General features: G+C 37.4%; 1 protein-coding gene across 1 annotated transcript in view; it reads right to left on the bottom strand.

Annotated features, from left to right (window-relative positions):
• The window catches only part of LOC106518149 (CUB and sushi domain-containing protein 3), a gene marked incomplete at both ends in the record, with an annotated part of 95,163 nt that overhangs the window by 49,201 nt on the left and 33,746 nt on the right, over window positions 1-12,216 (bottom strand). Inside the window, 1 exon segment of the mRNA XM_014009282.1 lies at window positions 291-498. Coding sequence (XP_013864736.1) covers window positions 291-498 — 208 coding nt within the window.

Here is a 12,216-nt window from a genome sequence, read left to right as displayed (position 1 = left end):
GTTCTAAACTTACAACAGGTTCACTTTGTTGGGTTTTATTGCAGCACTTTCCAGCTCAAAATGATTCTTAGTTTTCCTCATGAGACTCATTAGATGTTGCTTTAGCCTGCACTCCTTTGCAATTAACACTGAATCGTGACTCATCTCTCCTTTGCATTTGTTCTGAACCATAAATGAGTAATTTTGTTGCAAATAACCTGACAKTACCTCAACTCGCAAAGAAACAAATTAAACAAAACAAACAAAAAAAGCCAAACAGACACATGTGGATAGATGAGAAAGTAACTCACCAAATGGTCGGTGGTTCGGAGCCCTCCACTTCTAGGTAGTCATACTTTTCTTCAGTCTGGAAGTCTGTAAAGATGACAGAGATGGTGTCTCCAGGTTCGGCCAATAGGATCCAAGTACAGTCGGCTTGGTTACCATAGTTGCCAGGGTAACCGGGACTGGTCACCACCCCACTGCCGCCCCTCACAGTGCCCCCACATGTGTCCTCAGCTGTCAATCAAATCAGAATGACAAATAGAAAACCTGGGTTAGGGAGAGGAGGAGGGACTGAGGGGCGGACTTTTCTTTTTTTTTTTCTTTCTTTCTTTTTTTCTTCCAAATTGAAATTAATGCTTTTGGCATGAATATATTTACTTCCAGATTTGGTTAAGTCAAATAACAGATGACTGAACTAGAATTGAGAAATTTAACAAATTAGCATTCAAGATCAAATTTGCAATACACCTAAAGCCATTTCTCAGCCGCTCTAGCAGACTATAAATCAGCCAGCCCAACTCCCCAACTCTGTCCCTATGGATTTTGCTCCTGTTATCTTAACTTTAATATCACGTTTGTTTTTTTTTTTTCTTTTTTGCTCCATGGATGTTATTTTGTGACTTGAATGTTAGAAATGGATGATTTTCTCATGGCACATATCATATTAGCAAACCATATTGTGAAAATATGGAGCTCTCACATCACATTTAAGATCTGAAATAAGTTTGAAAAAAATAGCAAGACGGATTGACCAGTCCTGACTTTGGGAGACTATCAGCTGTCTACTTCTTAATCTGGTTAGAATTAGGAGTTGAGTTTAGGGGTTAGGCTGCAGTTCCTGTCACACTCAGAGCTACTGTCCTCTCCTCCAACTATAGGGAACAATTTCAGTTTGTCCAATAATTTGAGCTCCGCTCTCATCTCCTCCAATCACCACCAAGGAACTTTAAATTTGACTATTATCCAATCGCCTCATTTAGAGTATGCTTTCACTTAAAATCCAAATCAACTTCTTTTTTTTTTACCATATAGAACAGATGTGATGTTAGATTTGGTTTAAATTGCCAATCACATCTGATTATTAGTGGTATGCAATTGATGCTGATTATTGTATAACAGATAAAGACACATGGATTGCGCTGTGTACACAGCAATAAATTATACACATAATTTATACAGATACACTCACTGAGAAGGAAAAAGAAGCACAACATTGAGCCTTATATCACTGGTGCACTGGCGGTCATTTTAGGGAATGGATCTGTTATTTATTGTAACTTTTTATTTGATCTAATCTAATACATCCTTATATTTAAAAACATGCTTATATTTGGGTTATCAAAGAAAAGTTRTTCAGCCAGTGTCCCAGTGATGAAAGACCCAATGTTGATTTTTTTTTCTTTCCTGTGAGTCCAACTGTGATCTTGGTATAAATTATACCTGTATATTTTATAGTTATACATAGAAGCAATTATGCATGTAACACTCTTATAGCAGACAGATATTTTACTAACGACCAGTAARTGCAATTTCAGATGACACCAGATTAGTATCTAAAGAAGACAGATAGGTTTCATCTTTGAATTACACTCACTGAGAAGCAGAAAAAGACATCCTTTATAAGAGTGTAGACAGGCACTGTCAGGTGTACATGCACATGCTTTGTTTGGGCTCATCCGGGCGTTGCTGTATTGGGTGAGGGGGTAGAGTGGGGCATGTACAGGTGACAGAGATAGGGTAGGGACCAAGCCAAACTCTTCCCACAAGAAGGGTAGAGAGAATTACTCTGGTCCAAGACTCACATCTTTCAACAGATGATAACCAAATACACACGGATAGAAACATTGGCAAAAATATATTAGAAACTGGACAGAACACTCAGAGGAGACAGGAAATACAGGTGGCTAATAGTGGGGACAGAAATAGACAGGAACACAGACAAACAAAACTGGATTATCTAAAAACAAGGTTAATTTGAAAACAAAAACGTGTTTTGGTACAACATGCACCRAAAAAGGAGCAAGAAACCAAATGAATAACAAAATAATTGGTTTGAAATGAACTGTAAGGTGGATTGAATCTAATTCAATAGATCAGCAAGTGAATTTAACGTGATCATTCAGCTTTTAAATTGGGATTCTGTGGAAAGGTAGCAAACAATGTATCTGTTGTAAAGCACGTGTGTCAAACTCAAGGTCCGTGGGCCAAACGTAGACTGCCACTGCATTTTGTGTGGACTGTGAGAAGTTAAAACTTGTAACAATGTCTTAAAATAACCATATACTACTTTAAAGCTAGCAAAAAACTGCATAAACTGCATCTCTCATAATGCATATCAGTTATTTTACCTGTTAAACGATGACAACCCACCTCTAGACAGAGGTGCASAGAGTTTAAAAGTAGCAAACTGCCAGCAAAACTCACCATGTAAATTATTCTACTATTGTACTGGGAAATGAGAATTTCCCATTTACAAGTTTTAATTTTAAACTGAAATGCCCCTCCAGTGGGAATTARCTGTCGGAAAGTGGCAGAGTTCMGAAGTCAAGATGGCCGTTAGCACTCATACCACTCTTTTTAAGAGTCCCCCTGTATTATTTATTTCACATTTAGTCAACTGTACACAGTATTATTCAGTGCTTATAARGGGAWGTGTTAAAACACTGTTTCTATGCAGGAGATACCACATAGAGATCTGTTATTTGTTAGAGGTGCTCAGTTGAAGCAATGAGAACAGGAGTTTGACATTTTGTGTTAAGTCAAAGTGAAAAAAAACAAACAAACATAATGCTCATGAGCTTAGTGAAAATGAATTTGACAACCTTGATGTCTGTTGTTAGTTTTTAATTGCATTAGATTTTTTTGTAGAATTGTTTTTTTTTTACTAGCACAAAACGTTGGAGCAGCAGCGGCAGCTAGCTGTGGCCCCTTTTGCACAACTGGTGTCTGAGACTAACCTTGCTATGTAAGACTGTWATCTGCGTAAATGTTTTCAAAAATGCGACTGCATAAATCACTACATTTTTGAGACAAGTTTACATAAGACTGTAGCAGCTCCGAGCAGCTGATAGCTCGTCAGTTCAATCAGAACTACACTTTTGTTTTTCCAAACTGAAGCTGTTCAAAGAGCTAACTATAACTGTCATATTATTGTTGATGAATTTTGCTCAGAACCACACTTCAGAAGATTTGAACAATTTTCCTGAGAACAATACACATTTCCAGTTGTTTCTTACTGGAAACTTGTTTTAAATACAATTCTATTGAATTGTCACAAATTGCATTTGCTGATTTATTGATAAGTACATAAATATGCTATAATTCCCCAAACTCAAATGTGTAAAAAAAAGGGGGGTAAGTACTGGCTGCAGAATCAGGTGGGCAGGAAGACAGACAGACCACTCAGTTCTACAGACAGCCATTTCACAGCTAGACAGTCGAGGAGATTTGTTTAAATGACCCGACACCCCAAACCAAGACCTTCAGAGACCCCGTCATACTTGCAGGAGAGCAATGAAGCATTGTGAATTCAGTGTGTGTGTGTCCACATGATGGGAGAGTGCTGCTTGCGGGATGGCAGCTGTCACAGGTTTATCATGACAACGGCAGGACATCTGCAAGCACCGACGGACACAGACCTGCAGATCCACGCATACACACAAACACACACACACACACACACAAACACGCACACACTTCTTCCAGCCCATCGGCTTGTTCATCTGCCGGTGACAGTTGACAGACAGATGGAAATCCCTCAAGGTGCTCTGAAGTGTGATGTGTGTTTCAGAGAAGTGGTGAAAATTAAGTTGTTAAAATAAATGAATGAAAATAAAAAAAAAATAACCAACTAACAACGCAACGTGGTGGCCATCTTRAATGCAGAACATGGCATTCGGTAACGGCAATTACCAACCAGAAACTGTAATGGAGATAAAAAGCCGCGAAGATTGAACAACCTGACACATATCAGAAAATCAATAAGTCAGAGATGAGTCGGCAYGGATTTAAAACCACCTATTCAAGAGAATGCTCTTGAAAAGTGCCCAGAGATATTCATTGTTTTTGTGTGTGTGTTCATCCCTTACTATATGTGCTGTATGTGTTTGTGTGTGTGTTCTATACATCTTCTCTTTACTCAAAGGTGGCCCGTAGGAGAAAACATGAAAGTTGTTAGCTGCAAGCTATGTTCCACTTAAAACTGACAGGACTGCTGATCCAACAAACTTCGATAGTGCACAAAACATGTTGTGCTCTAGTTTCAARCATAGTCTATTCACAGTACAATCAATCTCACAGCTCACTCCTAAAGGTGACTAAATGTCATAATATACTGTAGGGGAAAGTAAAACGGCACAGACCATCAAAGTGAAGTTAAGAGCAGTGGATTGCAGTCGTCAGTCAGAATTAAACCCTATTCCCACCATTAATTGTTCAGAACTTTTGCACATAAACCCAMTTCAGAAGATCTTAACTATGTTTATTGTCTTTTATTTCAAAGACTGATAATTCTAGCCAGTCAAAAAACATTAGCAGATGCTCAAAGCTCCCAAATTTGCAAAGACACTTMATCACGCTCGTTTACTAAAAATGCAGAACTAGGCCAAACTGAACTAACTGAGCTTTACATGTCCTACTTTGYTGCATTTGTTATAAATAAATAAGTAAACAAACAAATTGTGCAAACAAAAACTCTACCTTATGATAATAAAGTTAAAGCAGGTTGAATTTACGATATTTAATATGGCTTAATTGGGCGATGTTTTGTATTATGCAGTTTTTTTTGTCATGACTTACTGCAAAATCCAATAGATCTGCGTCTTTACTGTATATTGAACACTAAACATACTTTTCCTGCTGTGACAAGTCAAACAGCTTGTTTTTTTATTGCACATTCAATGCCACTAGAAATGCTGTTCTAATCATTACCCATCCAAAACTACAAAACACTTGAACACTCAAAAATGCTAAGCTTACGTTTATAGTTGTTAATCAGCTTTGACATGTGTTGATCCAAAATGGCCCCTGTTGCTTTTATTTTAAACTGTTCATCTGTCAATAACCAGGAAAAAAAAACTGCATTGTTCACAAAACCTAAAGGTAATTCCGATGTCATGAAAGGTAATAATTTTAGCTGACACATAATGCGATTAAGATCCTCGCAAATTCTGCAGCGTGTCATCAAGTGACGGCAGCGCAACGCTGAGACCACTTCAGGAGCAGCTGCTCTGATAAAAAGAGACATTTGCTGCATCGTCATAAAAGCAAGGGTGAGATACCTAAAGCCAACCTTGAATACAGTCTGTTAAATGTTGCAGCAGCTGACATCTAGTAACTAGAAACTTTTTTTTTTCATGTTGCAGGGGATAATTTTGGATCCAGCCTGCTGCTGCTGCAGTCATTAGGYCACATCTGTGTGACAGTGTTAAGTGCTACCATTTTTTGGGGGCTGTCTCATTTCCCTTTTATTCTTAGCAGTGTAAAATAAGTAGTTATGGTAATTTTTTTTAAACGTTGGTATTAAAAGCTTGCTTTTGTATTGCCGTTTTTATTTATTTATTTTTTTCTGTATTCTGTTCTGGTAATGACACACATGAATATGTCATTGGATTTATATAGGCTAACTCCGATAATATATTAGATGTGGCTTCACAATGCTTGCCAAGATATCTTTATTTACCTTTTTCATCTTCTTTTTGTCTTAGCTACTTTGTATTATAGGCCGTAGTATTATTGCCCACTTTGATCCTCATGCTTTAAAAGCAGTCGTGCCAACAGTGTGACAGTGAGGAGCAAGCTGAASAGAACTAATCACCTGCTTCCCATTTTGCAAAACAATGAGAGAGTAGAAGAGACAAGTGATAAGTAGAAGTGAAAGAAAAACCACGGCTGTGGAGAACATGGCAGTGGTGATTGACAATACTTCACTATGCATGAGACACGAAGAAGGCAGAGGTGCAGCAATGACTTCAAGAGAAAGAGGTTTTCAGCCTGTTTGATGTAAGCATCTGAAAGTGGGAAATAACATTCCCTTTTTAGTTTCAACGGTGAATACTTAAGGAAGGGGATCAGTATTTAGTTTTTTTGGAGTTTCAGTTGTGCCATTCTAGAATACGCTACTTCTAAACACCAAATATGTTTCAGTGCAGCTCAAAATCCTCGAGTCTGAAACGCTGTATCTCTAGAAAGAACTGTTTCCATCAAAACCTCGGTCCAAAATCTTCAACAAGTGCTCATTTTCGCTTAAGACCTGATGACTAAATAGGCCACAGCGTACGATTCCCCATCATTTTCATCAAATCGTTCGGTGCCCATTTGTACCCTGTGGATAACAGCATTCTCTTCCAAGAAGAGGCCACCCTCCAAACCTGAGCCTCTATTATAATAGAGCAATTGAATCCCATCACTGTAGAGGGCAATGGTTCATTTATTTTTTCCCCACTGGATTTTAACACCTGTCTGTAGCATACAAAGAATAATCACATACTGCAATAATGTGCTTTGAGAAACAAAGTGGTTGGGAAGTAACTAAAAAACTATTTAAGAATCAGAAAAGAAAATTAATAGAATTGTCTTTGGTAGGACTTTATACTTCTAAAGATATTTATCTCCCTGTTGGAACAATAACTTGGAATTAATACGTTTTTTTTGCTATGTTTGCTATTTAATATAATTCTCGAGAGGCAAATTCTAGCATATTATTTGCATTTCTGAAGTAACACAATAAAAACTGCAGCATAAGTAGCCTTATTTAATCAATAATACATGGGTAGTTACCTTAAAAACATCATTAAATAAGGATGATTCATACTAAATAAGCAATAAATTAACATACAGTACTTATTGATGTTTTACYCATGAAGGCTGACCAGTATCAAAACCAACATACTCATTGTTTATTCATGCTTAATAACTCATGAACTAACTATTCAAGAAACTGTGTGTAATTGTATGCAAATGGTCATATGAAAGTACTTTTGCAGTATTTGTTAGTCGTGTTAACAGTTTGAGAATGTTTGAATTGACTATTTACTAATCTACTAGTTTTTATGGGAAGTGAAGACTATTTACGCTTTTAAAGAATTTGTTAATGTAGTCAAAACCTTGAAGGGCCWCAAGTTCATTTTCACCTGTGGAAATTTGTTCTGAGTCATAGTCAATTTAAACATTCTCTAACCCAAAGTGCCCCAAAGTTGGGTCAATTAATTAATAATTAATTATGTTTTTGAGGTTAACAAACCATTCATCATTGATTAGGTAGGGCTAAATAAGGTGTAGTTAMTATAAAGTGTTAYCATTTCTACKAATTATTAGTRGCWTGAGTGTTCATTTATATGTTTTGATGTGTTGCGTAATATCGATTTTTAATCTGGTATGTTGTGGTTAAAATGCTAAGGACTTCACTCAGTTTTTCTCAGATGGTAACATGGGGAGATTGAAGTCAGACTTGTGCACTGACCCTCATGAGGAGGGAAAGTGTCAGTGGTAGAGGGTGATACATGTGTTACCCTGAATGTCTGTGAAAGAGAGAGGTAGTGTTGGCCATGTTGCCTTAATTYCTTATCACATCACCGAGATGGTTTTGCACTTTTCTTTGCGTTTTCGTCCTTTGCTCTTTCTTTGTTTTGTTTTTTTTTCTTCTCTGCTTACAACTCAACTCCTCCTCCACCACCATTTTGCTGCATCAAGATTTTTTCCCTCTTTTTGCCTGAATCTCATTAACTCCTCTTRCTTGCCTTCTTCATCCTACCCATCATTCTTCCCTCTTAGTTCTTCCTTCGTCCTCACACTCGCCATCCCCTCCCTCCCATCTCACTCTCCTTCGCTCCTTCTCTCTCATGGCCTGGGGTGCTTTGATCACTCGTTCTYAGCCTCCTTATCCTGCCTCCCTCTCTCCCATCCGTTCATCCCGTCTTCCCCAACGTGCTGTCATCAATATCGCAGTCATCTGAGGATTCCTTCTTTATCCTTCTCAGTCTTGCTGTGGCTTTCTGTAAGATCTTATTCTTCGCATTTCACTCTCTGTCTTTCACTCCTGTTGATTGATTTTATGTTTAATGGGTTTTCTGGCCTTGTCTCTTTCTTCCCCCGTTGTCTGTTTCTTACCCCACTTTCCTTTCTTATTTCCCGTAACTCCATTTCCTTCCCTTGCATCTTTTTGATAGGCAGATCACTATCACCATCAGATTCACAGACACGAGTATAAACTTCAGTCACAGAAGACCCAGTGTGCCATCAGCCTCTAAGGATTATGGGCCATCTACATCACCCTCTCTTCTACTCTGTCTTCAGGCTGTATCAATTCCTTTTTTTCCTCTTTTTTTATTTACAACCACCATCACATCCATCAACCTCGTGCCCYCAACATGCTATAAAACTGGATATATATTGTTACCATTCTTTCTCCCTCATCATTTCTTCTATACTTCAGCTTACAGGCCAGGAATGACCAAATATACCTGAAGGAAGAGTGTTAAAACGTGTGCACATATATGGTCCAGTCATTATTTGTAACAAATTGCCCTCTGGACCGAAAGGAGTTAGTGGACATTTATCCACTTTTATCCGATGCTGGATTGTGTGCCACGCCGCCTGGCTGCACAGAGAATGAGATTTTATTAATGGTCTCAATGTCACTTTCAACAAGCCGTCATGAAAGGATGCATTACACGCTTCTGAATGCAGAGGAGTCAGACCTTACCGGCAACGCCATCAAATCTGCCAAACTAATGGAATCTGGGACATTGTGAACAGAATTCAGCTGAGCATTTGGATGCAGTCCAGCATCAGTGCGCATMTGGGACATGCAAATAAACAGACTGGGTGGGAAAAAATGCTAATTTAATGCTCAGAAAAATATCACAATTCCACACCCAACTTGCTAAATGTCTACTATAGAGATAATCWTGTACTCTGCAGCCTTAAGTGGAATTTGTTTACCCTCCAAGAAAACTGAACGAGTTTTAAAAATCCATTATTTATTATAGTTGTAAATGTAAAACCATTATCTGATCATGGATCTTAACAGTTAAGGTTTGTAAAGACAAAAATAATGCATGATTTTACCTTTCGGTGTGTGTGTGTGTGTGTGTGTGGGGGGGGGGGGGGGGCAAATCGTCTTTTAGCTAATCAAAATTATACCCATAGTAGTGTTTTTGATTCGTTCACGCATGTTTGAAAAATCCTTGATCCTCCTGTGGTAGTCTTTTGGAGTTGCCTAAAGACTCACTGGTACAAAGCACCGCCTATTAACATAAAACTCCTCCCTGGAGCTCAGTCTGCAGCCGAGCTCCTGCACCACAGAGCACCCATTTCCGCAAAGCATTGTTGCGAAGATGTGTTGAAGTGGGAGTGTCAGAAATGGTAGAGACCAATTTCAGAGTGTTTAGATAGGCTCTGATGTTAAGTCAAAATTATTTTTGATATATAAAACATTTTCAGACCACCTGAAGGTAACAGTTATTTGTTTGTGGTATAGAATTAAATTACATATACCTGGAAAATACACAATACCCCCTCTTTTAAAAAGCAAGTTGTGACTGTTAAGACAAACTACCATCTCAAGAAACAGTGCTATGACAAAAATATTCAAGACATCACTGACCCAAGAAACAAGCAATATACRTTGTTTGTGGTGGATTTTAGTTTCATTCTACCCCTCAAAGATCTGGTTCAATTTTTTTTCCACCTCTAATCAGTCCACTTCCAGACATCCCTGTTATGACAGCATTGCTGATTTGAGTCTTGGATTCTTCATTAAGCAAATTCTTCCGTGGCGACGTTGTTTTTCTCCTTCATGGTGCACAGAACTTGATGTAATGATCTTTTGATGATGTGGTCACTTTTGGTCCGCTTGATCGTGCTTTGGATGAAAGTGATCAAGTTTAATCAAAGTGATTCAGAATACCACGCTACTGCCCCCCACGCCACCCCACCCCGAAGAACCTTCAATCTAGCTCTGATTTCACACTGAGAAAGTCCCATCTTTGCTCAGAATAACAATTTGACTACTGACACTTTCACTTACTTTTAAAGCTGCTTTCTCACTGCCACATAGCTACTTAGTAAGCAATGTTCTGACGGAAGCTTCAGGAGTGGCTGTATTTTTAGCTGATGAACAATAGCTGCACTTTAATTTACTTGAGAAACCCTATATGGGACAATCAAATCCACTTGAACAGAAGTGACCCTACTCAAAAAAAACTGACCTTTTGTCAAATGTAGTTATCATGTTTTATGCAATGGTTTTGCTTTGATTTGATGTGGAGAATAAAAAAAAAAAAACTTTAAATCACTCACAAGCATTATTTAATGCTACTAAAGTCTAATTTAAGCAAACTTTAATTAGGCATCATTAACTCTGTCCTAAAAACTCTCTATATTTACTCTGTTTCATTTATTATCACATAAATTGGAGTCTTTAAGAGTAGCCTTAGGTTCACTGAAGCAGAGCAAAAAGGATAACATATAAGCTAAAAGAACTTCCATGGACAATGTCCAGCCAAATTTCATTAATCAGTAGTTTTTTTCTAGTTGATTTATATATAAATATATGAAATGATTCATAAGTATAACAGTGTTTGTACCATCTGCCCTCGTGTTTCTTGGCCACAGTTTAGCCATACAGCAGGCATATGGGCTAAAGCCATTCTTGTTTATGCCAAGTGGAAACCATCTGGATGCAGAGTAAATTGTGATATATGACTTTACAGTTTTACAAGATTGATTTTTTTAAAGCATTGAAAAGATATCACCATTTTTGGTGTTGGTTTTATTTTGTAATCTACTTTCCACTTTTGTGTTTAGAAGTTTTTGTTTTCATCAAATCAACTCTTTTCTTTCCCTTTAACAAATGATATCTGTTACACAACACAGACAGCAGACAAACAACAGCTCTCGGTTTTGTATGACTCATCTGTGYGGTCACTTTTTGAACTTTGATTTCAAAACTATTCTGCACTTTTATGTGCGCTTGTGCTGCCAGAACTCTTTCTTTCCCACATATTTTGCTTTTGACTCTTCGATCACTCCTTTAAACTTTCGCCAGACACATATTGCTCTCCCTTACCAGGGTTTCGTTTCAGACGACGAGTCATTCTGTTCGGAGCACATGCACACCCACACATAAGTAACCACGCTGACCTTCAGCTCCTCCCACCATCTGTGCACAAATCAAAGAACAGATGCTGTCTGCCAGTCAAGTAACAGCCTGACATTTAGGCCAATTAGGGCAGAAGAGTGATTTAATGGTAGATCAACAGATTGAGACATTTAAAGTGGGGAGTTGATTGATAGATAGATTGCTATCATAATTATTATTCTTCATGACCCTGACTATATGAATCATATTTATATTCCTGGAAGCACATACAGTGAAATAAAAATGATTATTCTATAATAATTCTCTTGCAGTTTTCATTCTTTTTTTTGTTAAAGTTTGAACTTAATCATGGTGCTAACTTTCATTTTCTTTAAAGGAGGCTTGTTGGTCACATTGTCAGCTTTATATTTCTTTCCAAGACACCACAGTAGCTCTATATAAACATTTTATTTAATTCTGATCCATTAAGACTAAACAATTATGTTTATTTCATGTGTTTTATGTTCATTACTACATTTTGTTTTTGCACAAGATACTGTTGAAAAACCTCAATTATTACAACCTAAATGAAAATGCTCCTTATTTGTGCAAATCTTTTTTTTTCTTTTGTAAAAGATGAGATTCATTTTTGGGTGGGCTGTAACTGTGCAATGAAAGACGTGGAAAGCTTTTTTCAGCTCCATATACAAAATCAAACCCATTCAAAACAAAATGTTTTTGAGCTGTAACGCTTCAGCTTTTGTCTCTCCAAAAAAATAAAAATAAAATAAAATAAAATAATAATAATTTATTGGCTGTTTGTATGAAGAAAAGGGAATAGGAATTTATAAATACTTTATTTTAAAATAAAG

Source organism: Austrofundulus limnaeus, unplaced genomic scaffold (genome assembly GCF_001266775.1).
Source record: "Austrofundulus limnaeus strain Quisiro unplaced genomic scaffold, Austrofundulus_limnaeus-1.0 Scaffold56, whole genome shotgun sequence".
In the NCBI taxonomy this organism is placed as follows: Eukaryota; Metazoa; Chordata; class Actinopteri; order Cyprinodontiformes; family Rivulidae; genus Austrofundulus; species Austrofundulus limnaeus.
Note: the sequence above shows the minus strand (reverse complement) of the source record. Positions and strands in the feature narration are given on the sequence as shown.